Source organism: Artemia sp. Qi Xiang Cuo, chromosome 5, assembly GCF_049724085.1.
Source record: "Artemia sp. Qi Xiang Cuo chromosome 5, ASM4972408v1, whole genome shotgun sequence".
NCBI classification, from domain to species: domain Eukaryota; kingdom Metazoa; phylum Arthropoda; class Branchiopoda; order Anostraca; family Artemiidae; genus Artemia; species Artemia sp. Qi Xiang Cuo.
The window spans coordinates 74,560,084-74,586,826 of record NC_142798.1 but is presented as its reverse complement, the minus strand read 5'-3'; the positions used below and the strand labels follow the sequence as shown (position 1 = coordinate 74,586,826).

The 26,743-nt window shown below is 35.3% G+C and overlaps 1 protein-coding gene across 3 annotated transcripts in view; it reads left to right on the top strand.

Annotated features, from left to right (window-relative positions):
* LOC148952513 (uncharacterized) overlaps positions 1-26,743 on the top strand; it is a 183,321-nt gene that overhangs the window by 72,106 nt on the left and 84,472 nt on the right. For all 3 annotated transcript variants that reach the window (XM_089088997.1, XM_089088998.1, XM_089088999.1), the window contains 2 exons: positions 8,046-8,174; positions 25,145-25,338. In XM_089088997.1, the coding sequence (XP_088945123.1) occupies positions 8,046-8,174; positions 25,145-25,338 (323 nt within the window). The remainder of the gene's footprint in view (positions 1-8,045; positions 8,175-25,144; positions 25,339-26,743) is intronic.

Sequence of the window (26,743 nt, the reverse complement as noted above, 5' to 3'; positions counted from 1 at the left end):
CAATCTTCTGTAGGAACCGCACACTAAGAAATAAAAGTTTACACACTGAACCGTTTAACGGATGTTATTAACCGTTGTTAATAACTATATAACCTTAATATAGGTAAAAACAAAAACAACGCGGGTGCAGAGTTTGACGGTTATTTAATGCGCACAGAAATTATTTCAAAAGGTTTTTATTTTATACGTTGACCATACAAATAATAACCTACATTAATCATAACGCATCTGCAACCGTGGTGCTCGAGCATACACGTTTATTACCCATGATAAATAGTTGCGTTTGTTGCCCCGCAACTGCGGCCTATGGGTCAAACTTGCGGCAACAATTCACGAGGCGTTGGCACTGGAGGTCAAGCTTCTAATTTCTTGCACAAGGGATGAATTCGTCAGTTATGGAAGAAAAGGCACTGTGAGAAAAGTGGCGTATTAGGCCAGAATCTTTTAGCGTAATAAGTGGTAATTAGTGAAATATACTGCGATGCTAAACAACTTGATAAAACTAATCATTGTAAGGCCAAGAGGCATATACGCAAGATTTTTTTTTTGGAGGGGGGGGGGGCAGTAATAATTGTATCTCATGGGACAGTATTATTAGAAAAGAAAATTTGGTTGATACCATCAATACAAAAAAAAAAAAAAATAACAACTGTTTGAGATAAAAAAAAGTATTCTCTGTTGAAAATTCGTTGATGCTTTTGATCAGTAAATTGTTTCACTTTTACTTGAGGAGTTTTCGTAGTTTGTAGCTGTAATGAAAAATGTAGCTGTTTTGTTACTTTATTATTTGATTCAATTCAATTCAATTTATTCAAATAAAAACATAACACAAACATTAATAACAATAAAGATCCTAGAAGATAACTTGTTAAGGACCAAGAGAAAAAAAAAATTAAAGTAACACTGAAAGAGAGAAAAAAAAAATATTGAATTGAAATATTGAGAGAAATTGAATTGATGATTTTTGTTTCCGTTTTTCGACAATGCACAAGCCGCCTTTCGTTGTACCGAACCGTTTCTCTGAAAAAGAAAAAAAAATAGAGAAAATATATCTAGCCAATTTTTGTTGTTAAAAACCGTTATATGTGAAACTTAATCTATAATCCTTACATTGAAATATATTTAGATAAACGAGTTTTATTCGGAATTACATTGAGTTGTATGGCCTATTTATTCACTTTTCTTTGCTGTGATGTCGAGATTAGTGACATACGTGGGAGGAGGCTTCGAAATCCAAAATTTAGCCAAATATCTGGGTATTTCCAATTCAAATTCTAAAAAATGTCCTTTATCATTGGGCCATAGAAAAAATTTTGCGTAGGCGCGGGGTTGCCTGTTCCCAGAATGACACTAAGTATATGTTCCCATTTGTGAACTCATGGAACGTGGAAGCACTGATTCGGATAGCCGCCCGAAGACCAAAGAATCCTGATGCAGACATAAGGTTTCCAATTTGGAGCTAAAGCGGACACTTATGCGGGACTCCCACGGCGTCAATAAATCTGTCCGCAAAGTTAATAAACCGTTTACCTCGCATGACTTCGTGGACTTATTGCTGTCGGAAAAAAGTTGGAACTTTATTTAACTTTTTCAAGAAAGTCCACGAAGTTTAAATAATAGCAGAAGACGTGTGGAAAATTTCAAACAAACAACATGCAAATTAGTGTCTACTAGTTTGATAGTGTATACGTTTTAAATATTTTGCTTGATAAAGGAAACAAAAACATTTTTTAATGTTATTGAAAGGGTAAAATGCTTAAAAAGATGGTTTTCTCAGCTCCATGTCTGACCATTTCAGTTACTTTCTATGAAAAATTGTTGTAAAGTCAAAAAGGTGAAATCCTTGTGTGAGTGGGACAAACTTTATGGTTCGCACTTTCATGAAAAAGTATAATAACTTTATTGACGCCGTGGGAGCCCCGCTTTAGTTTAGACCGAAAACGTTTAGCATCTCACCTGATTTGGCATACGGCAATAGAAATAACGTAAGAGAATGTAATTACTCCTCATTATGACATCCTAAATACTAATTTCATCTGAATGTTCTGATCTTTAAACATTTAGTTTGTGGGTTGTATACCTGTTTAAATTCAAACGAGAGAAACCATTCAATCACCCAACAGCCTTATGCAAAAAGTGCATTCCATGATGTAAAGATGAATGCAATATTCAAATGCATAACAATGATTATAGACTGACATGCATCTGACAGCATTTTGTACATCAGTATAATTAATGCTACATCTGCACCGTGGTGGAAAATGTCAAGGTTGTGTCTAGAGACAAAGGGACAGGTTAAAGATTCATCAATTAAATTGAAGTTTTTCCTCTTTTGAACTTAGAGACACTAATTTAATGTGAAACGCATTTTTTCTAAGTGGGTTCTTTGGTGGGAGCGGTGATCTTTAAAAAGGGTGAATGCTTTTTTATATGTCTTCGTTTAGTTTGCTAACAAACAATATCCTTTCCTATTTTTCTTGCCGTAAATGGTATGATGCCCCAAGAAACTAAAATATAAATAACTATTGTAGTTACTCCTAGTATGAGCGCCGCAGGAGGTGGGGTCTGACGGCTCCCTCGAAAACAAGGGAACATTTGGAAAATATATCAAAAGAGGAAAATGGGAAACTCATGTTTTACTCCTGGTGGAAACGAGGGTCCCTGATGTTTATCATTCCTCTCCCCTGGGATAGTTTTCTGGCAACAACACCTAGTTCTTATCTTGGTAAATTTAATAAAAAAAAACAAGTTTTTTTTTAACTGAAAGTAAGGAACGACGTTAAAACTTAAAACGAACAGAAATTATTCCGTATATGAAAGGGGTTGTGCCCTCCTCATCAACTCGCTCTTTACGCTAAAGTTTTTTACTGTTTAAAAACATAGAGTCTTGGTTAATTAAAACATAGTTGTAAAGAGAAAGACAAGAAGGATGACATAACCCCTGTCATATACGGAATAATTTATGTTCGTTTTAATTTTTAATGTCGTTCCTTACTTTCAGTTAAAAAAAAAACTTGTTTTTTTATTTAATTTTTGAACGTTTTTAAATTAATGCAGGTTTTGATACCTGAATATTAATTTTACTTTTATTTGGTTAAATAGCTTTCTCGAAACTCGTTTAATTTTATTTACGAACGTTTTTATTAGTAATAAATATACGTAACTTACGAAATAACTTACGTAACGAACTTCTATATTCATATATTTTTAATACGTATATTAGAGGGTTCGTCCCCTAGTCAATACCTTGCTCTTTAAGCTAAAGTTCGAATTTTGTTCCAATTCTTTAAAAATGACCCCTTAATCACAAATTTTGTTAATTAGAATAAATAGCTCTTATGAAAGTACTAAAAAATCTTTGGCTTAAAGAGCGAGGTATTAACTAGAGGGTGAACCCAATCATATACGTAATATTTTCTTCCGTTTTAAGTTTTGACGTTGCTCCTTACTTTTAGTTGAAAAACTTGTTTTTTTTATATAATTTCTGATCTTTTTTTTTAAATAATGCTGGGAAATCCGGCACCCCCTTCATAGCAGCGTCCCTTCCCCCATGAAAACTTCCTTCATGGAAATATCCTCTCACTTAACCCCCGACCCACACACCCCCCCCCCCCACTACCAGAAAAAATCCTCCCTGAAAACGTCTGTATACTTCTCAACAGGGGCGAATCTCCAGCATTTTGATTGGGGGGGGCAAGAGGGGTCCATATCTGGATAGTCAAAGGGCAGGGGATGTATAATATTTTTTCCTCCACATTATGGGGGGGGGCAACTGCCCCCCCCCCTCCTTGCCACCCCCAAACGACGCCCGTGCTTCTCAATAACCAATACTATATGTTAACATTGGGTAAAGTTCATAACTTTCAGCCCTCCTCCGGGGACTTCGGGGGGTTAAGTCATCCTAAAAGACATAGTTATAATATTTTCGACCATGCTGAACGAAATGGCTATCTCAAAATTTTGGTCGGGTGACTTTTGGAAAAAAATGAGCGTGGGAGGGGGCCTAGTTGCCCTCCATTTTTTTTTGGTCACTTAAAAAGGTCACTAGAAATTTTAATTTCCGTTCCAATGAGCCATCCCACGATATTCAACTTCCACTGGGTCGATACGATCAGCCCTGGAAAAAAAAACAAAAAAAAACAAATAAACACGCATCCGTGATCTTTCTTCTGGCAAAAAATGCAAAATTCCACGTTTTTGTAGATAGGAGCTTGAAACCTCTGCAGTAGGGTTCTTTGACACGTTGAACATGATGGTGTGATTTTCATTAAGGTTCTATAACTTTTAGGGGGTCTCTCCCCCTTTTTTCAAAAATCAGCCAAATTTTCGCAGGCGCGTAACTTTTGGTAGGTATATAGGACTAAACTTGATGAAACTTATACATTTGAAATCAGCATTAAAATCTGATTATTTTGATGTATCTATTGGTATCAAAATTCCTTTTTTTAGAGTTTCGTTTACCATTGAGCCGGGTCGCTCCTTACTTACAGTTCGTTACCACGAACTGTTTGATAATTGAAGAGCGAGTATGAAAGAATTGGGAATATTAGAGGAATAAATAATGAATAGAAAAGGAATTATGTCCCGTGAGGAGCAAATTAGGTTAAGCTGAGTTGGCACATCCCCATTATATGGGCATTTACATGGAAACCAGTCACGAAAAACGCAGTTCTGACGGGTTAATTCAAGACACCGCTTCAGAGTAATGCAATCCATAGCGTGGTTTTTATTGCGTATACGATATTTAAATTGTTGTTTTTGGGGGTTTCGGGGGGGGGGAGGTACCTAGGTTAGGTTTCGTATTTAATATATGCAATGCTTTGCCCCCCACCCTCTAATGTCCAAATATTTAGCCCGAATTTGTTTATATTTCATTAGCATTAACCAAACTTGACTTTTTAGAAATGCCCATATAATGGGAAAGTACCGCTGAGTTTGTTTTTTAATATGCTCAATTAAATGAAAAAAAGTATTACCACACGAACGTAAAGTACTACATAAAAATAATAACGTATATAAGTAAGGTACTTGTTAATTATTTAGAACACACCCAAGTTCTTGATCTGAGTGTAAGATATGATAAAACCGGGTTCATAGCCGCAAAGACAGTTGACGGATGACAGAATGCATTGGACTTATATAATTTGGGCTATATATTGGCACATTAGGGAGTGGGGTAAGGTATTTGGACAGCGTGAAGTTAGAAAACAATTCTTACTTCATAATATGTAGAATAATTGTAGCTAACACATTTTGCATACAGACCCGCTATACTTTACTCCATCCCCTAATGTGCAAACATTAGGTACTTGTTGAGCATATAGCCATATAGCCACTCCATGCAAGCCAAATATAGCCACACACATATAGCCAAAATCATGCAGGTCCAATGCATTCTGTCACTCGACACTTGTCTTTGTGGCTATGAAGCCGGTTTTCTCAGATCTTACATTCAGATGAAGAACTTGAGTGTGTTCTGAATAATCAACAAGTACTATAAATAATTTAGGGAGGAAGGGCTACAAGTCCTCCAAACTCCTGCTCTTAATGATAAAGTTTAACTTGCGCTTTAAATGTAAACAATGCACACTTTCGAAAGTATAGTCTTTATTATACTGTTAGGGAAATGGTTTTTGTCATTTAAGTAATGTATTTGCTTTAAAAATAATTACACTAGGGCTGAAGATGGCAAGTTTTAGGGTGGTTTGGGGGAGGAGTGGCAGCCCGTCATATTTAATGTTATGTCATTTCAGGTACTTATATATTATACCAAACACAGTCGAGAAGTTTGCTGAATGTAAGATCTGAGAAAACCGGTTTCATAGTTACAAAAATAAATGATGGGTGACAGAATGCATTGGAATTGTATAATTTGGGCTATATATTTGCACATTATGGGTGGGTGGTGGTGGTAAGGTTAGGTTACTTTAACCCCCTCCCCCCAAACTAATGTGCAAATATATAGGCCAAATTATATTATCTGTAAACTAAAATATTATATTATCATCATGTTTTGGAATATTTCATTATGATTAACCCAATTTCACTTCTTGACTGTGTTTGGTGTAATACATAAGTACCTCATTTCATATCAAGAAATGAATCCGTTTATTTTCATAAGTTTAAGCTGAAATGTGTTAGTGAGTAACAATCAATCATAATTCTTTTTGTTTCCAAAACTTTTAAATCAAAATCCTGTCGTATAAAGTAGACCTAGACTAGCTCTAGAAATTCTAGATTTTGGGTTGCTACTGGCGTCAGAATTCGGGGCTCTGCCATCTTATGTATTTTATTAGTACCTGAAAAGAGAAAAGTGCAGCAGGGGTGTAATTTGCCATGGAACAGGGGGACAACTGTCCCTTCCAGAACTCGGCCCCCCCCCAGCTGAAATTTAATTTCTTCAAAAATCTTGTCGAAACTAAGATAAGCCTGCATAATTCAAGCATCCACAGAAACGTATCAGTTTTCTTTTGTTTATATTTACCTTTATAGTACTATATAGTACCTTTATGGTACCAAATCGCTCGTTTTTCAGTTTTTACAGTCATTTTCACTTGATTTGGGAAAATAGCTCCAACTTTGGTCCCCCCCCTCTCAATTCTGGACCACTCAATTCTAGTTATTCTCCAAAACCGTTCTAAGGAAATTTGCAGGCTAGGGGTTTTTCTGTATCAGCCCAATAAGTGTGAATGTTTAATAAGCGTGTAATCTAGCGTCCGACAATTAAAAAGCTCGTTAAATATACTCCATATACTAGATGGCCTTGGTGATTTTTTTTTTTTTTTTTTTTGATGCTAAACACCAGTCTTTATGCGAGTTTTCAATAGGATGGAAATTAGTTCTGGGTTTCCACTCTAGTTTCCAATGCACAATTTTTGAACTGGCCGACAAGTGAGTACCAATCCAGTTGTTCAAGTATACAAGAGGGGGAAGTTTTGAGTCACTTTTTTCAAATTTTATTTTAGAGCATTGAGAAACTGTAATAAAAGCGAAGGCTTTCTGTCTCCGTATTCTTTACTTATAAGAAAAATTTAGTAGTGTTTTAGAGTGCTAGCGTGATCTGTTCATCACCAGTTCCTCTACATCCATAACATCATTATCCAAACCAGCTCAAGCGGAAAGTTTTTTCTACTATAAATTGCGAATGAGTTCTACCGCTCGAGCCACACTATAGTCACACATAGCTAAATCAGAACTACGTACGATTACTGTTCTAAAATTGTATCATGTGTAGAATCAGGAAGCTGGGCAATGTTCTACTTTCAAGCGTATTTTTTATGATTGGCCTTGTAGAATGAAGATACAATACAAATAGTTTGAAATTAGAAAAGATAGAAGCTTGGAAGGCAGTTTTACCATCAATATGCTTAGTCTAGCAAAGCACGAAGTCATAATTTTACTAGAAAATCATTGGAAACAAGTCATTGGAAAATCATTGGAAACAAGCTCCCATTTCAACTTTTTGCTTCTTGAACACAATAGTTACGTTAAATTCGTTAAGGACATCGTTCAGGATCGTTGTTAAATATTGTCTTTTTTTATCGACAGGTGTGAGGCTCGATCAAAATATTGCAAATAATCTGAGGTTTACTCTAATGAATAAAATTACTGGGATTTATCAGAGATTTATCAGAAATCTTGCAAACCCTGTGGCGTGAATTTTGAACTCTCAATATTTTTTACGTCAGATACAGTGGATAAAAAATACTTTAGTAGTTTTCACAGAAAATTTACTGTCCTCTCTCATGGTTATGAGAAGGAATACTACTTAAAAATAAATGCTTGGGGACAGTCGCAACAAAACAGTATAAGGGTGGGGGTCACAAAGACGATGAGAAGTCAAAATTCAAAATAGGTAGTATTTGATGGGTTGACTTGAAAATACTTCTTGTAAGTCATTAATTAGAATAATCAAGACGCATAGCCTGCCTTTAACCCGTTGATTAAGGGTTGACACTTCATGTAATTTGAGATCCCAGTCTGTTTATATATATGTGTGTAGTAAATAAATATACATTTAAATGTTTAGTTGTTCCCTGTTTTAGGATGAAGTGCCAGCTAGTCCGAACACAAGAAGAAGGGCGTTTAATTTTACGCCGATATCTCCTCGACAGACTCCAGTAGCATCTCCTTTTGTTTCCCCTCGACAAACTCCAGTGCACATGCGGCCTCAAGTAAGTTTGTTTTGTCAGGTGTAAGTTTGACCTGTCATTGCTAAAAAAAAGGAGCTAAAGTGGGGGGAGGGTAGTTCACTTTGAATAAGTGCACCACAGCAGAGCAACTGTTGAATATGCCTTAGAATCACCGCTATGATCTCCATTAAGAAAATCTCCATCAAGAAGTAAGTAGAGGTAATTTGATATCTAAACAAATGAAAAGGGTACCTAATCCGTAGCCGTCCACTCCGTTTGTTTTTAGGGGGTTGGTCAACCAGATATATACTGCTTTGGATATCTCACATCTGAATTTACAAAGCTACTCTCTTCCAGAAGAAAAAGAAAGCAGAGTGATAAAGAAAAAGAAATGCATAAGTTTTACAACATTCATATTTGGCACCCTTGTTCCCATTATAAAACTTCCATGTTACTTTTTTTCTTTTGCTCTCTTTTTCTTGCCTTCTTTGCTTTCTTGCTTTGCTTTGCTTCATTTACTTTCCACATTACTTTTTTTCTTTTACTTTCTTTTTCTTGCCTTCTTTGCTTTCTTGCTTTGCTTATTTTCCGCTTCTTATTACTTTTTTTCTTTTACTTTCTTTTTCTTGCCTTCTTTGCTTTCTTGCTTTGCTTATTTTCCGCTTCTTATTACTTTTTTTCTTTTGCTTTCTTTTTCTTTGGAAAAAGGAAATCTTGTGAACATAGATGTAAGAGCCCTGATGTGTTGAATTTCTTCTTAATCGAATCGCTAAAAATACAGTACTCATCGGAAAGTTTCTCATTTTTTAGTTTTTAGCCCTTACGTTAGCCCTTAACCGTTACGTTAACCGTAAGGGCTACAAAACTCGTCACAAAGCTAATCCACTGCAATCTAGTACATTGGTGGATACCAACCTGACTTGGAAAACCTTGAATGAACCTTGTAGGGGGAACCTTGGAGGGGGGGGGGGGAACTTCACGATGACATTTTGAAAACTATTAAGAATAGTTTGGTCCTCAACGAAGTCTGGAAGCTCATGTCACACTTTCCATACCCTTTGCTATCATTGAAAAGCAATTTATTGAGAATCCGTCAAGCTGCATAGAACACAGACGGTGCAAAAAGCAAGAAAAGGAGATAGGGGAAGACAAAGGTGATAAACGAATGCACCTACTTTGTAATACATGCAACAATATTACAAAAACAGCTCTCGTGAATAGGAAAACTAACTTAAAAATAATAATGATATACCTCATATAGAATACGGAAACAATTTTAGCATGATGAGGATGTTATTGGTATCCTAATCAGTGGTGTTATTTCATGAAAATGTAGAAGAAGTTAATTTTTGTTGTTTGTTCATTTTTTCGTAAAAAAGAGATGTTTCAAAATATAGGAGGGAGCAAATGACCCCTAAACCTTCGCTGTTTTGTTTGTGAGAGTGAACAACGCTGTTTCATTGATCGTCCTAATAACAAATTTTTTTTTTTCGTTTCTTTTTTTTTTTTTTTTTTTTTTTTTTTTTTTTTTTTAGTTTGACACGCCCTTAAATAAAAATCGCTCAGCTCTATAAACAAGTTCATTAAAACAGCCAAAAAGAAAAAAGAAGGGGGAGCAAGAATATCAGGAAAATGTAGGAGGAGCAAGGGCGTATCAAGGAATTTTTTTCAGGGGGGAGGGGATAAAAAAAATGCAAAACCGTATCAAAATTTTTTATATGCATTTTTGTTACGTTTTTACGAGTCAGAATGAAAATTTGGAAGGGGTTCCAACCCCGAACCTCCCTCCCCTGGATACGGCCTTGAGAAGGATGGGTAAGGATCTTTCTAATGAAGAAACACAAAAGGGCATTTTTCAAAATCTGTCCACATCTCAATTCTTGCCACTGAGGTTTGGTGCCTGGAGTCTATCCTTTCGTTTTCCTACTTATGTTTACATTAATAATATCATAAAAGAAAGTTGGTTTAATGCGCCATATTCGTAATTGAGAAACTTATGATGACAGATTCCGAAATGGGACTTCAATGTTTTATGGTTGTTATAGTAAAGTTCCTGTTATACTTAAATGGATGTGTCTTATAAATCGTGACAATAAATATAAACCATCTTATGAACCAAGAAAAAATCCTCTGTCCGATTTAAGGTAATTCACTTAAACTTATATTTTGCCCTTCATTGCGCTCTCTCATTGAAGGAACTAATTCGAGTAATTATCCAAAGTTATTAAAGGCTGCGCCCTCTTTGAATCGTCTTTAATTAAAAAGAAGTAAAAATATATTGTTAATATGACTTGCTAAGCGGGAACACGTGATCAAATGATTCTATCTACTGTGTTGTGTCTACTGTAGTCACATGTGAAATATAAGTACACACAAGCGCCATACATTAAGTGTCCACCCTTCGATTTAATGTAATAGACAAAAGATTACGTTATGTTGGACTTGTTCAAATTATGTTCTCTTATGTTATTCTCCTTTGCTAAAAAACGAAAAATGAAAAGAAATTTCCATGTCTAAAAATAGAATATAGGCTACATGTTTACACCCATAATTTTTTTTTTTTGGGGGGGGGGGTTAACCAAGGAAGAGGTCTTTTTTTTTATCTATTAATCAGAATAACGATAATCATGATTCTTTTCTCGGTGCAGAAAAGAACTCAAGTAAATTCATTCCACTTATGGAGGATAACCTCTTTTTTTAGTCTTTTTTTTTAATTAATAAAGGAACTTCTTATAATTCAAGTTCAGAATTTCTGGGTTAGCACTAAAATATGTTGAAGGTCAAGAAAGATTGAATATAGAGATAAAATTATTTTCTAGAGTTTCGCCATAAAAATCATGTGGTTGTGATAAGGTTACCGCGTAGGCAGTAGACCAAGAAGGCTGTTTGGGTGGGTGATACGTGCGAAGCAGAAACAATTGCATGTCTGTCTTGACTAAGATTAAATTCTTTCGCGTGCGGAAATTGACCCATTTGCTTTATGAAAGTAAGAGTAAACCTTATGCTTTTTAGTAGTGAAAATAGTGAATAAATAGGGGCGTTGCGAGGGAGGACTCTCTATCCCCTCCAAAATCCGGAAACTGCTTCTTTATACGCACTTATTGGATATCGATTGACCCAGAATGGCGCCCCGCTTTCAATGGACTCAGTTTCCTGACTTCAAGTTTAAACTAAGTAGAACGTCGGCCATTTATGGTTTATTGTGCTTGGGTTGTTTCTTCGAAGTTTAAGGATCTTGGGGCTTTTCTTCATTCTAAAGAATATGTTCAAAATGTCTTCAATTCTGCTCTGTGAATTCTGTTCTTGTGAATTCTCTTCAATTCTGCTCTTGAGTGGTTTGTGGGTATCTTAATACCTGTCATCAGGCATGCTTGCAGAATATGTTTTCCTTTCAAAGGGCCCAATAATAAACGAAAATATAATTGGAATCGTCCCAGGGGAGAACCCCGTACAAGAAACTTACATTTTTTTTGGCTTGAACAACAAGGAAAATCCCTTGGTCTGAACGACAAGGAAAATCATTCGTTTTTTTTTCCATGGATATAAACATCAGTGTCTTTTTTTGTTTCTCCTTCTCCACAGTTATTGGGGCATCGGAACATCATAGAGCTGCTTAAGGCCTCATGAAAAAGGAAATTGCTATATTTACTCACTTTTTCGGTTAAAAAAAACACAGTATTTAAAAAAAGATTCAATTTTTGGAAAAAAAAAACTTCATGGAGGAAGACTGGAACTCGGGGAGGAAGACCAAGGGTGTATGCTATTAAAAATTCTTGATAAGTTTTCTTCAATATATAAATAGTAAGCCAAACTATATATCTTTATAAAGAATTAAAGGTAATTAATTGGTTTATAATAATAATAATAAAAAAACTGTTTTCCTACTTTAGCAATTGAGATGAACGAGCACTTGAACAAGGTCTTGACCTTACTCATCTGTCCGATCACTTAGGACAAAACTGTATAACCCAAGCATCAGCCAAAAAGAAATATCCTAATTCATGCCAATTTGTTATCCTGTAGCTGCATAAAATGAACTTTGTCTGTGGCCAAATAGTGTCTATTAATTGTTTTAAACATTGGCAACTAATAACAACACATAATTAGCCTATATGGTGGGTGTGATAGATGGGTCACATTTTCATACCATTCAAGGATAGAGAGTAACGTTAGCCCATAGGGTGGGGTGGGATGGATTGGTCATGTCACGGTAACGTTCAAGGGTAGATAATTTCCTGTAGCTACATAAAATGAACCATCCCATCCATGAATGAACCATGAACCATCCAATGAACCATCCAAATGAACCATGAACCATCCAATGATACAAATTATACATGCTTTTCCTCTAAACGTTACTTATTAAACTAATAGTAGGTTTAATGAGAACAGCTAAGTACCATGAGTGGAATATACAGATAACAAAATTTTGCACTCAAGTGTTTTTCCTCCTGTGTTTAAACCTACTTGTCTTTCATGTCTCCCAAGTTTATTTAGAAAAGACAATGGGCAACTGCAAATTTTGTCACTCTTGGTTAACTAAAGGAGACATGAGTGGCAGAAAGATAAACGAATGGTGTAGGATTGGTCATGATGAGATTTCTTTTTAATTCAAAATATGCAGGAAAAACCTTAGCTGTTGCAACGGCTTTTACACCTTGAATCAGCTTGCTTTGTTGGACAAGCACAATAAACAGGTTGTAATCCATCTCAATCCGTTACAGTTACGATTATGTGGATCTGCTTGGCAACAGTCCCAATCAGAAGAGCCCTCAGCTAGCAATGTAGGTAAAACTCTTGAATGTTTTTTGAACGAGATGCTGCATACAAAGAAGAAATCATCTGGGCACTCAACTCCTTGCAAGCTTTGATGTCTGCAGATTTTTGTGACGGAAGCATTGATGTCCTTGAAGTCATGTTTCCTGGTAAGCTACCGCCTGGGATGTTCATGGGTGTGAAGAAAGCTATGTACTTTGTAGTATTCACTTCACCCATACTGTGAACAGAATCTTATGAAGGACATGGGTGAAGCTCACTTTGTTCTTGAATGCAACGAAACAACAAACAGTGAAGGAAAAAAGCTACAGGTTTTTGAGATCAAGTTATGAGCCGCCATCTGATGCGGTATTTCATGGGACAAGCAACTGGTGTGGACATTACAAAAAAGATGATGTCATGTCAGATGATGGGAGCTGTCAAAGATGATGCCAGATGATGGGAGCAAGAACTTACCTTTTGAAAGACTAATAAATGATGGGCCTAATGCCAATAAGTATGGTTGCAAATGAATGCATTGAAGAAGAAAAAATTTTCAAAGGAGCTTGCGAACATTTGAGCGTTTAACATTCATGTTGTGCACAATGCATTCATGAAAGGGCTCCAGGAATTTGGAGAGGAGTCATTCAACTTTGTTGTCATCTTAGGGCATTTTCTCATTGATTGGCCTGCAAGATGCGAGGATTTTCGAGAATGCCTGAAAAAGAAAGGAGTCCCATACAGTAGTTTCATTCAGCACGTCTCAACAAGGTCGCTGAAATTGGGTCCTGCTATTTGCCGAGCGATTGATCTGTGGCCGGCATTCTTGAAGTATTTTTTGCATTACGTGCCATCATATACGCTTGGAGAACTCGAATTCGTGAGTTCATCGACTGAGTTTTCTATGAAATTCACAGCATTATTTCAGAAGAATAAACCCCTGGTACTTGCCCTTCATGCTGATCTGAGAGACATACTTCTCACTGTTTTGGCAAGACTTCTGAAACCCGGCATTCTCATTTCTGCTATGAAATTCCTACCAGTTTCCTAGAGAACTTGGACAACTATTTGCAGGACACTATGGTTGGTGAGCAGGTTGAGTTTGTGTTAGATGCTAGAAACTCGCCTTAGCAGAAAGACAAGGGGTCCATCAAAGGGCGTGAAGGTATTTCAAGGCAGCTGCCAAACACTTGATCAAGAAGTGCCCCGTCTCTTCTAATAGCTTTCTTGAAGCGCTTAGGTGCCTGGATCTCACAGAAAGGAAAAGAGCTTGAAGTCTATCAGATATAGTTGTGCTTGCTTGAGAAACCCCAGTAGTTGTAAGTGTTGACGATGTTAGAAGTGAGTGGATATTGCTGCAAGCCGAAAACTCAGTAGAACCAACGCCATCACGCCAAGCATTACTGGCATCAAATCTTCTCTATGACGGATGCTTTTGGTGGGCAAAAATATACGCTTTTATTGAAGCTTGTAAAAGCTGAGCTGACATTATCATATTGCAGTGCTTACGTTAAGAGGGTTTTTTCGGTCTCAGGAAGACTTCTTCTGAGGACAGACCCTTCATGTCAGAAAGAGTCCAGAACGCTAAGCTGTGTGTGATTGACGAATTGAACACACATGGAGACAAACCCAAAAAGTTTCCTATTCCCAAAAAGTTGCTGACTTTGATTAGGTTGGCTTGGTCAAAATGCTAACACTATGTGGAAAGCAAGGGAAAAGAACAAGCTGCTGAACGAAGCGTCCAAGACCAAGAGCAGGAAAGGGAGCTGAACCTAGCTGACGTCTCTAGTAAAAAAAGAGCTAGATAGACTTCATGGATCATTGCAAGAAAAGGGGGCCTATCAAAAATAAAAACGAGCAGTTGTTGATGCCCTATTGAAAAAGGCCACTTACAGATCGCTTACAGAGAGTGGTGGCTTCAAAGGATTCCGTGGATATCGCCTTGGTCAATTCCCTACTATAGAGTGCCATTAAAACGCGAGAAGATGAAAAAATAAAATAGACGAGAAAGAGCAGGCTGAAAAGGACATACAAAAGAGGAAGTCAGACCTCATAAGCATGTTCACCAGTCTCTCAAAAAAGCCAGGTGAACTGAGTTAGCTCGCAATCTGAAGTCCTCTGGATTGTTTTTACTTGTTTCTAGTCTTGAAGTTGCTTTCCTTTTTTTATTTAAAATAGCACAACTGGAAGTTTTAACAAATGGAAAAACAAAGACAACTCCCTCGTCTTCATGGAAAGCGACTTCCAAGGCTCATGAATATGATGATTCTTTGGGTGACTTGGTCACCGTTTCTGATTCATGAGCAAGGGAATGTTTTGACCATGAATGGCAATCAAAATTTCTTCCCACTTTGATCCCTATTGGTCCCTTTTTTCCCTCCTAAAAGTTCCTTGACAGATCGTCAAGTCCCTTTTCTAATGAGCAAGAATCATTCTGACCCCTAGAAATCTAAAAAAGTAGAAGAAGACTTGAGTTAGTAAACCCGCTTAAGAAGTCCCTCTGATCTCTTCCATTCGGGCGTCCTTGAGTCTAATGTTGGTTCCTGGGTCTTCTTGGTCCAACTGTTTTCTTCGGGTAATCTCAAAGACAGTCAGGAAGGCCTAGGTCTGTATTGCTGGGTTTCGAATTAAGACCGGTGATTTGGTACTCCTCAGTTACTTGGTTTTCCTCAGATGACCATTATTTTTGGTTTTCAAATTCCCTCTCTGTTTTTTTTTCTTCTTCATGGTTTGTGTCATTTCTTTACTTCATAAAAGACCCCCTCCCCACCCTTCCCCGAAGTTAAGATTGCAAGTTATTCCGCGCCACTCTTAAAAAATAAAAACAAAATATTAACTCAAGTTTTTCCATCCGAGATTTGGTTATCGAAAATGTTGTATTTAACTCTTTTTTATACTCGAAAGAAAATCAACTGGTTGGTTATGGATTTGGTTGTTTGACTGAATGACTGTGATTTTTTCCATCTACTAAAAAGTTTGTTTTTTAAGGTTTGGAAACCATTGATATGAAATGATTCATTGATATGAAATTATCAAAGTCAATTATTCTTCGAACACTCAAGTACAATTCCAGTAGACAACTACTTCTTACAACATATTGCACCGCCAAGCCGTCTGAGGCACACACAACTGCGCAAGTTCCTCCTCCACCCTATCTAAAGCTTCACCGATCTCCCCTTCTATCAAGTACTAATTTTATTAAGTCCTTTCTTATGACCTCTTCCCATCTTGTTTGGGAAGAACCTGATTTCGCTTGGCCCCTGACAGATGGTCAAGAGGCATAATATCGTGCAACCTGTCATCCACCATCCGTACAACGTGACCTATCTTAACTTTTTTTCAACATAGCCTTAGAAAGTGGGATTAAATTGCATTTTTTGTGTAGCTTATTGGTTGATATACGGTCAGCCAAAGGGGTATCGAAAACTGTCCTTAAACATTTAACAAATCTTCGTCGGCCCTTCGAAGTTCCCACATTTCGGAGTCATGCTTGACCATTGTTGTAATTGTGGTTTCTAATATTAGTTCATATACTTATCCCTTATTTTTTAAAACTGTTTCGAGTGCTTAAAGAACACCTTACGCCTTGGCTATTTCACTCTTCACATCTTTATTGCATCTATTATCTTTACGAATAATTAATTAAAATAACTTTTTCCGCAAAATAAGTTTTTGAAAGAAAATTAAAGAGCTCCATTAAACCAAAAATGAGCAGAAATAAAGTCAGATAATTTCCAAGCGCAAAACTACCACAAATCACCATCAATAATTAAATGAAACCCAAAACGAACAGAAATTACAATAAATAATTGATTCAAACTCAAAACGAACCGAAATTAATATGAGAAGGGCTGACATCGCCCATGCCTTCTCGAGACCAGAACATAATTTGCACTCTACTGAAAATAAAATACTTTTTAAATGTTTCACTTTTTTGACTTTAATAAATAAAAATCATTAAGACTTTAAGGAATAAATATTAGTATATGTATGTTAAACTGACAATCCACGTTCATTTGTTTTTTTCTTTTCTTTTTGACATAGTCTTTTTCTCGTTGCCTCGTGTCACCTCTTCACTCTCATTTATTCCCAGTCTAAGCGACTTACTGTGATTAACAACTCTTAAAAACCTCCAAAAATTCATTCTTTTCACTACTATTTTTGCATAAGAAGCTCAAGTCATTTGCATAACCTAATTCTAAGAGGTTTTTAACCTTCCCATTTGGTGCATGTTCTCTTGTAGCCTTTGCCGTATTTTAAAAGGCGGAAAACGTACATTTTGTACACAATAACTACCTTACTTCGTTAAAATCGACCTAAGGCTGTGCTACCTAGCTCAGCTGGTAGAAGGTATCACAAATCGGAGGATTTTATCGTGAGATTTTACGGACGAAAATGGGTTGTCTAATTTAACTATTTAGTTTTGCTTCTTTTTTTTTCACGGTTCAACATAGCAACACTGACAAAAATGTGATACTATCCTTCTAGTTTCATAATTCTGAAAAAAAACAGTAAATTTTTTGAAAATAGTGGTTTTCATACATGAGTATACCTAAGATGGGTTCAGGGGCAAGATATGTTTCTATTTTGATGTCCCTGGCCCTTCAACGTTTTCTCCAAGCGTCAACATGGTAAGCTGGAGTATATGCATTAATTGAGAGGTCGATCTGTGGTGTGGTGTAAGGTTTAACAGTCCTAAATTGACATAAATGTTGTCAATTTTTTTTGTGTTTGGCTTTTTTTTTGCCTAAGATTTGTTTGAAACAAAAAGGAATGATGTTTCATTTGTCTTCTGAGATGTGACATCTCAGATGTCTTAGAGTTCTTGCACTGAATTAAAATTAAATTGCTTAATTTTTTTGAATGGGAAAAACGTATAATATTTTAGTATCGGGTTTTAAGTTAATTGTGCGAGGGTTATTCAGAAACTAGGGAACGTTCTGTAATAAAACAAAACCTAGGTACAGGAAAAATACTTTATTATATACATCTGAAAGAGTTACTAAAATGCTACATTTCTACATAGTCCCCAAACAAATTAAGGCACTTATCATAGCGGTGGACAAGCTTCTGAATTCCTTCGTCATAGAAATCCGCCGCCTGCGATCTCAGCCACTCAGTGACACACGCCCTGAGCTCGTCGTCGTCATCAAAACGCTGTGTCGCTAGCCAGTTCTTCATCTTCGGGAACAAGTGAAAATCCCTCGGTGCTCGGTGCTCGGGACTGTAGGGTGGATGTGGGAAAATCTCCCATTTGAATGAGTCAAGAAGTTCTGCATTTCGATTTGACGTGTGAGGTCGGGCATTGTCATGAAAAAAAAAAAAAATTGACGATAACTTTCCTCGGCAATGGTTTTGCACTACTCTTCTAAGCTTGTGCAATGTTTGGCAGTACCGATCAGAGTTGATTGTTGCACCACGCTCAAGAAAGTCAATAAGCAGCACACCTTGCCTATCCCAAAAAACAGTAGCCATAATCTTCCTCGCTGACAAGGTTTGTAATTTTTTTTTTGTTTTTTGGGGAGAACTTGTGTGCCCCCACTCCATGGACTGCAATTTTGTCTTACAATTGACGTGCTTCACCCACGTCTCGTCACCCGTTACGATTCGATTCAGTAAAGAATCACCGTGTGTGGTAGGCATCAAGACATGTTAAGGGTGCTCCCATTCACTAACTTTTGTGGAGGTCTGTAAACATTTTTGGCACCCATCTTGCACAAAATTTATGGTATCCAAGCTTGTGAATCACAATTTCAAACAACAAAGTCCGTGAAACTTGTGGGAAGCAAAGCCTAAGCTCCGCTATTGTGAAGCGACGGTTTTAATGAATCTTCTCATCAATTTTGGCGAGAAGATTGTCTGTCACAATCCTCGGGCGTCCACTTCTCTCTTCATCATGCACGTTGGTTCGACTATTTTTAAGCCGGATGCATTATTTTCGCACTGAACTTCCATTCATTACGTTGTTGCCATACACTTCGCACAGTTGCCGATGAATTTCTATTGGGTTTTGCTAACAAAAACCCTATTATTATTATTATTATTATTCATTTATTGCCCGTCAAAAAAAGGTACAAAAGGTACAGTAGACGGAGTAATCACTAAAGAAAACAAAAAAAGAAAAAAAAGAAGAAAAAGAAGGACACAAACACACATTGAAAATTCACACGCATGACAAAAGAAAACTTTTCATTATATTAATACGTGACTATATGCATCACATTAATATAAAAAAAAACAATTGCGAACAAATTGTTGACCAAGGATGATTAAACATACTTTGAAAACGGGATAGAGGTTTATTCAGACTAATATTAGGGTCAGATAGCTTATACAATTGAATAATTTTACGGTTTCTTGTCCAAGGGGGCAAATGTAGAAGATATTTAGCAAATCTGAAGAAGATTGATTATAGGTGCTTTTTATCTGTAACTGTAAAAAATCTCCAGAAAGGAGCAATGTAAAGCAGATGTGGAAGGGCTGCGGCGTTGTAAATGGAAGCTAGAATATATTGGTTGAAACGTAGTTTGCTTTTTACGATTACAGCGTAAGAAATGCTAATTTTACGCTCAACGTGAGAAATCAGCAAACGACATGTGTAGCCTATAGATGTGCCAATTGGGAGGCCCAGGTATGTAATATGGTCTGAGGGTTTAACAAGAGAACCGTCCATATTTATATATATATTTATATACATATTATATACATTTATTATATACATTTATATACATATTTATATATATATATATATATATATATATATATATATATATATATATATATATATATATATATATATATATATATATATATATATATATATATATATATATATATATATATATATATATATATATATATATATATATATATATATATATATATATATATATATATATATATATATATATATATATATATATATATATATATATATATATATATATATATATATATATATATATATATATATATATATATATATATATATATATATATATATATATATATATATATATATATATATATATATATATATATATATATATATGTATATATATATATATATATATATATATATATATATATATATATATATATATATATATATATATATATATATATATATATATATATATATATATATATATATATATATATATACAGCTAAAATCAGCTTAAACCGGTTGACGTCATTTTAAATGTTGATGACGTTAATGGGGGCTGGAATCCTTCATGCAGCATTATAAAAGCGAGATCTACTGCATTCATTTATTATTTATTGAATATGAATATACTTGATTGAGCTATTAAGAACATGTTTGCTTGTTTTGGCTGGATAATAGTGAAATAAATTATAGACTTGTAGTCACGTAACTTGCATTTTTGCCAAATATTCAAAGGGTTTGCCTTAGTAGATTGTACATCTTTGTGCCATAGGCACTTATGCAGATTTTGGTAGTTGGGGGAGTCAAACAATAAAAAAAACATGATTGAAAAATATGCCAAAAAAAAACGTGAATGAAAAACATGCCAAAAAAAACGTGAATGAAAAATATGCCAAAAAAATATGAATGAAAAATATCCCAAAAAACGTGAATGAAAAATATGGCAAAAAAAAACTGATTGAAAAATATGCAAAAAAAAAAACTGAATGAAAAATGTGCCAAAACAAAAAACCAAACACAGGGCACCAAACAGCTTAAATAATTATAGCTTTCCTTTAAAGCCTTAGTTGTCTTTGAGAATAGTAAAGTTACAAATGTTTGAATTTTACGGACGAAAAGCGTTGCTAAATTTGTTAATTGATTTGGATCGTTTATTTGACGTATGTTCGGTATCGTCCTTGTAAATTCACGATTTTTTTTTTAACGTACCAAACAGCTGAAAGAAAATCTTTGAAAATTGTAATTTTGAGGCGTAAATAGACCCACGTTAATGGTACGTTAATAGATGTAATGGTACATAAATGGTACGTTAATGCTTACTCTTTTTATTGGTCATTCTGAGGTGTCTTATAATATTTTTGTTTGATTACAATTAAATTGTGGAATTTCAGTTAAATGAGAAAAAAAATACAGTTTTTCAGTACCGGGTTTTGACCGAATTATGTTTGAAAACAAATTGTTACATTAATTAGTAAGGAGGAAATATTGGTAAATAATTTCTGAATAAACGCTCAAAATCAGTTTTTTTGCATATTATCTGTTCATAAAGTTCATATGGGATAAAAATTTTCATGTTTTTCATGCAAGACAGTTTAATAAAAACGTTTTTATTAAACATTCATTTTTCTTTGATTGAATATGAAAATATTCGATTGCTATTAAAAACCTGTTTGCTTTTTTTTGACTGGATAAAAGTGAAATAAATTATAGTCTTTTAGTTGCGTAAATTATATTTTTGCACGGCAATCAGATTGTTCGCCTGAGAAGGTTGCATATTTTTGCTTTCTAATAAGGTTTTAATTGTACGGCTCTTCCGGTTATTTGATGTTTACTCTGAACGGCTACATGATAGGCTGCAGTATAAGCTTTGAAGTACAGGGGACAGTATAAACGAAATCTGAATGTTTCAGTTGGTTAAGTGGAAACACAACCACACGAGTCTTTAAAATTATGAAAACTTGGGAATTCCATTCTTATCGGAAAATATCTCCGTATGGAGTTGTCCGGTCTTTGGTGGTTGCGGGTAAAAAAAAAGAGTAAAGAATAAAGCACTGGACTTTACTATCTCTACCGCCGGTACTGATCTGCATTTCATGGTCCTTCCGCCAGGAAGTGGAATGGGGGGGGGGGGCCAGCCATCCTGGGCTTTGGCACATCCTTCCTGTTTTCCTTCCCCAGATTTCTCCGGGTATGAGCTTGGTCGACTCTGACTGAGTTTACAGAGTCACGCTATTTATGACTTTTGCATTTTGTATTCTCTGACTTACCTGTTGTGTTTCGTTACAGTGGTAAATATATTTTGTTATTGTATTATTTTATTATTGTATTTTTTATATATTGACTAGAAATGCGAATTCGGCCCACTAGGGTTTGTGATAGTCTTTTTGCCAATAAATAAATATATATCTATCTACCCCTGTTGCAAACCAAATATCCAGTGACACCACGACTTGAACCCCTGTCCTCGCAGACAAAGTATTTCACATCTTGTGCGCTAACCGCTCAGCTAGTAGCGGTTGCCAGATTAAAAAAATAAAAATAAATAAATAAAATAAAACTGATCAATTACCACAACTTCAGCTCTTAACACATGGTACTAAACAATATAGGAAATGGTGGATTTCCTTTGAAGGTGTAGTTGTAGTTGGGGACCAATAGATTTTTAATATATGTAATTGTAGAGAGAAGACGCGTTGTCAAATTTAACTATCAAGTTGTGCCAATTAATTTTCATGGTTCAACGTTAAGTACTGTCCTAAAATATTTGTAATTTTGAAACAACCGAAATAAAAATATTAGGAAATTTTGGTTTTCAGTATGAATAAACCTAAAGATGCATCGGGGGGGGGGGGGGTGAGGGGAGGGGACAAAAATTATGTTTAATTTTAAAATCCTTGGAACTTCATTTAAGAAGTCATTCCGTGGTGTAAGACTTAATAGCGCCCAATTAACCTAGACATCGTCAGACTTTTTTGGATTTCTATTTTTTTTTTTATGGTTTTTCTTATTTAAATTCTGATCTTTTTCTAAATAATGCTGGGAAATCTGGCGCCCCTTCATAGAAATGTCCCTTCCCCCATGAAAACACCTCCATGGATAGATCCTCCCATGTAACCTCCTCCCGTGGGACAGTGATAAAAAGGTAAAGAATAAGGCATTGAACTTTACAGCCCCTACCGTTGGTGCGGGTCTCCGTTTCATGGCTCTTACCCAGGAAGTTCGATGCGGGGGGGGGGGGCAGGTGGCCTGTCATACTCTTCTTACGCACCCTTCCTGTGTACCGTCCCCAGATTTCTCCAGGTACCCACTTAGAGCTGGCTCGACTATACTTCGACTCGACTTAAACTACTAAATATTTTTTTTTGTATTTGACTTTTCTTTTTTTCAGTATTCCTTATGTAGTAAAATTGATTGAAACAAAAGAACTGATATTTTTTCTTGTCATTGTCAGATATAATATAATTCATTTGCTTCATTTACAATTAAATTGATTAATGTCAGTTAAATAGGAAAGCACACAGGTTTCTTGCATCACGTTTTGAACTTATTATAAATTGTTGAACAAGCTAGTAAAGAGGAATTGTTTGTAAATGAGTTCTGAACAAAGGCTCATAATATGTCGTCTTATTTATTATTGAGTCATATTACTAGCTACTTTTTGACACTCGAAAAAAAAAATCTACTAGCTATGTGTTTGGATATATTTGTGTCATCTGCTAAAAGATATTTTTGACTTAATTGTAGCATATTAAAGGTCAAATGATAATCTAATTATAATCAATACAATATTTGGTCATGAAATGGCCGCTGAGTTGACATGGTACTCACATGACGGTAAGAGGGCTAACCTTATTGATTATATTATTATAAATCGAAGACTGGTTGGATTGATGCGAGATACTAGGGTGTGCTATTATTGATGTTAAAATCAAAGGTCCCCATCAAGTAGTGCCTGGATTTAATCTAAAGCTGAAATTTAGGAAGGTTAACTGCTATCAGGGATGTAATGACGTCGGAAGACTTCAGGATGAAAATAATTGAGAAACACCTGAATTATCAGACCCCTTTAGTCCCCAGTCCTATAGATTATGAACAAGCGTTTGATTCAGCCTATTGAAAAGCTTTAGTGAAAGTCCAATCTTTGTATGGTATATGTACTGTAACAATATTATTGCGGTTAAGGTAAGAAATGAGGTTGGTCGCTGGTTTCACATTGAATCAGTAGTTAAGTAGGATTGCGTTCCATCAACATTTAATATCCTAAGGGGCGCGGTAAAGACTATGGGACAGCATGGAATCAAATCGGAAGCTAGACTCCTAGACTCAGATTATGCAGATGATTTAGTGTCTTAGATAACAATGTTCGCAAAATGGATGATTTTTTGCAGGTTTTGAGAGTTCAGAGTGCAAGAATAGGTTCAAATATTAGGGCTAAGAATACTAATTCGCTTAGATTAGGAATATATGAAGGCGAAGAGATGATGCTGGCTAACAAGAAGATCGATCAAGTGAATAGCTTCGCTTATCTGGGTAATATTTTTATTGAAGATTGTATATGCAGTGAAGATGCGAAAAGTATAATAGCTAAGGCCTGGGGTGTTGTTTTCACAGTTGAAAAATGCTTGGAAAAATTGGAAGATAAGTCTGCGAACCTAGATTAGAATATTGGAAGCTGGAGGACTGTGTTCAAGTATGGTTTTGAAACGTGGGTGCTTCGAAAGAGGGAGGAAGGTTTTTAGATGTTTTTCGGAGGAATTGTTTACGGATAGCATTGGCTACCCGTTTGACTAACCGTATTTCAAACAGTATTCTATCCCTCTTTCTAGGGCTATACTGAGAGAAAAGTTGAGATGACTAGAACAGGTTTTGCGGTTGAAAGATAACAGATTGCTAAAGATCGCCCTTTTCGACCATCTATCTAGGGCTAAACGAAAAGGGTGTTGTTCCAAATGAGGTGGGAAGATGTCGTAAGAAAGGATTGAAGGAAAATCGAAACTTCTTGAGAGTGTATAAAGAGATAAGCTTTGAATGGATAGGGATGGAGGAGCAGCAGGCGCAGCTGTTTTGGCATCAGGAGGCTTGTAGCTGCAGTGAGTTGTTAGTAGTAGTAGTATATATGTATATATACTACAATGTATATGTCACTGTGAATGTTCGATATTCGGGAAAGTCGAAATTCACCGGTGAATGTCCGAAATACCTTTTTTTTCTCCTTGGCTTTAGTCAGTGTTGCCAGTCAACTTTTCCAAATTAATACAAGTTTTGATGGGTTAGCTTTGGTTATGTTGGGTTAGCTTAGGTTAGATTTTTAACCTATTTCTGATATTTAGAACCAAACTTAACCTAAACTAACATAATTTAACCTAATTTTAAATTTTACCATCATAGCTTGCACAAGAATGAAAAAGCTGACTCACAAAGCTAATTGAACCAAAGCAGAGAAAAAGGAAATATTTTAATTATACCGCTCTTCCGACTATTTTTAGTATTTACTCTGAACGAAAACATAGTAGGCTGAAGACTAGTCTTCAGTTGTTGACATGCTCAGTGGCCACATCAAGCCAGTAAATTTGGAGTCTTTCTTTTTAGTGTGGAGACACTGCTGGTGAACAGTTTTTGTCGCCAGTTGGACGATCGAGACACAGTTCTGCATCTAGTCTTCATTTGCAGCAGCGTGCTCGACCCTTGTCCTCCGTGACTCAGTCATACCCTAGATCTGCTCCAATGTCTCCTCTTGTACATAATGAATGTCGGAGTAGGGCCTTACCTCCTGGAGACCCAAGGTAAGGCGCAGTAATTATTAGAAGTTGATAAATATATAGTTAATACAAAATGAAATGTTTACGCAGCAAATATATATATATATATATATATATATATATATATATATATATATATATATATATATATATATATATATATATATATATATATATATATATACATTCGTATATATTTCTCTTTGCCTTATTTATCCGATCTTAATTTTGCACCTGAGGTCTGTTATAGAACTAAGTACTTCGCCGTTCTTATTGAGATTCTTTGAATCGCCATAGTCGCCTGGAAACCTCATATTCTGAAAAATGTTGACTATGTAAGCTTACCTATATACCACAAACGTATTCCTATTTTATAACAATAAATCTAAGATTTTGACTGTGTAAAGTACAAATGAAGCGTTAAAAAGGGTGTGCTTTTTATTTTTTATAGAAAGCACACCTTTCTAATTTTTTTTATAGAAAGAACAGAAATTTCTGTTCGTATTTATGATAGTATTTTAAAACCTTTGGAATCTTTTTTATATCCTGGTGTGCCTTATGGACCAACTTTAGCTCTATGCCGTGCTTCTATTTCTAAAGCAGTTAAAAGTAGAATACCGTTTAGTTTCGGTGCAGTAATTTGTCTTCGCGATCTTCTTTCTCGGAAATCACTGGCTCGGGTATATAATACAGTCGCTTTGCCTCAGATTTTAGTTTTTTTTATTGCTTCTCCCGTTTCTTAGAATTAGTAATATTGCGCATGTAAAAACCACCTTTTTTAATTTTGCTAAGTTCCTTTGCCGCTTTTCTAAATCTGAATCAAATCCTTTTTTATTGAATACATATAAAATAAAAAACCCTGTTGATGTTTTGGAGAAAAAGCAAAAGAAATTTTTATCTAAATTACCTCTTTTGGGTCATAATTTATATAAAGCTGCGCATGAAGCTTAATTAATTTTTTTTATTATTATTATTTTTTTTATTAATATTATTGAATGAAGTGTTAATTTGTGAAGTGTTAATTTTAAGTGTTAATTTATTATTTATTGACTGAAGTTTGTTCGGTAAGTTTGTTTGGTAAGATTGAATGCCTTTGCGTACTTATTGTTATATAGTTTAAAAGAATTTTATGGCCTGTTGATTAGCGGTTATTTTTTTTATTTTATTTTTTTTTTTTACTCTTCGTATTTGGAGGAAATATAAAGTTCGAATTGAATTGATTTGAATTTTCTTGTAAATCATCAATGCATTGGTTTAAAGGCTTTCTTGCTTTCCCGTACCTGAAACTGAAAGTCGCCACTCGTCAATGGTATACATATAGTTTTAACAATGCACTAATTGAAGTACCAAGGACAGTGAAACGAAATCTGATTGTTCGGATTGGTTAAGTGGAAACTTTTACAACTATTTGTATTTTAAAAATTAAGAA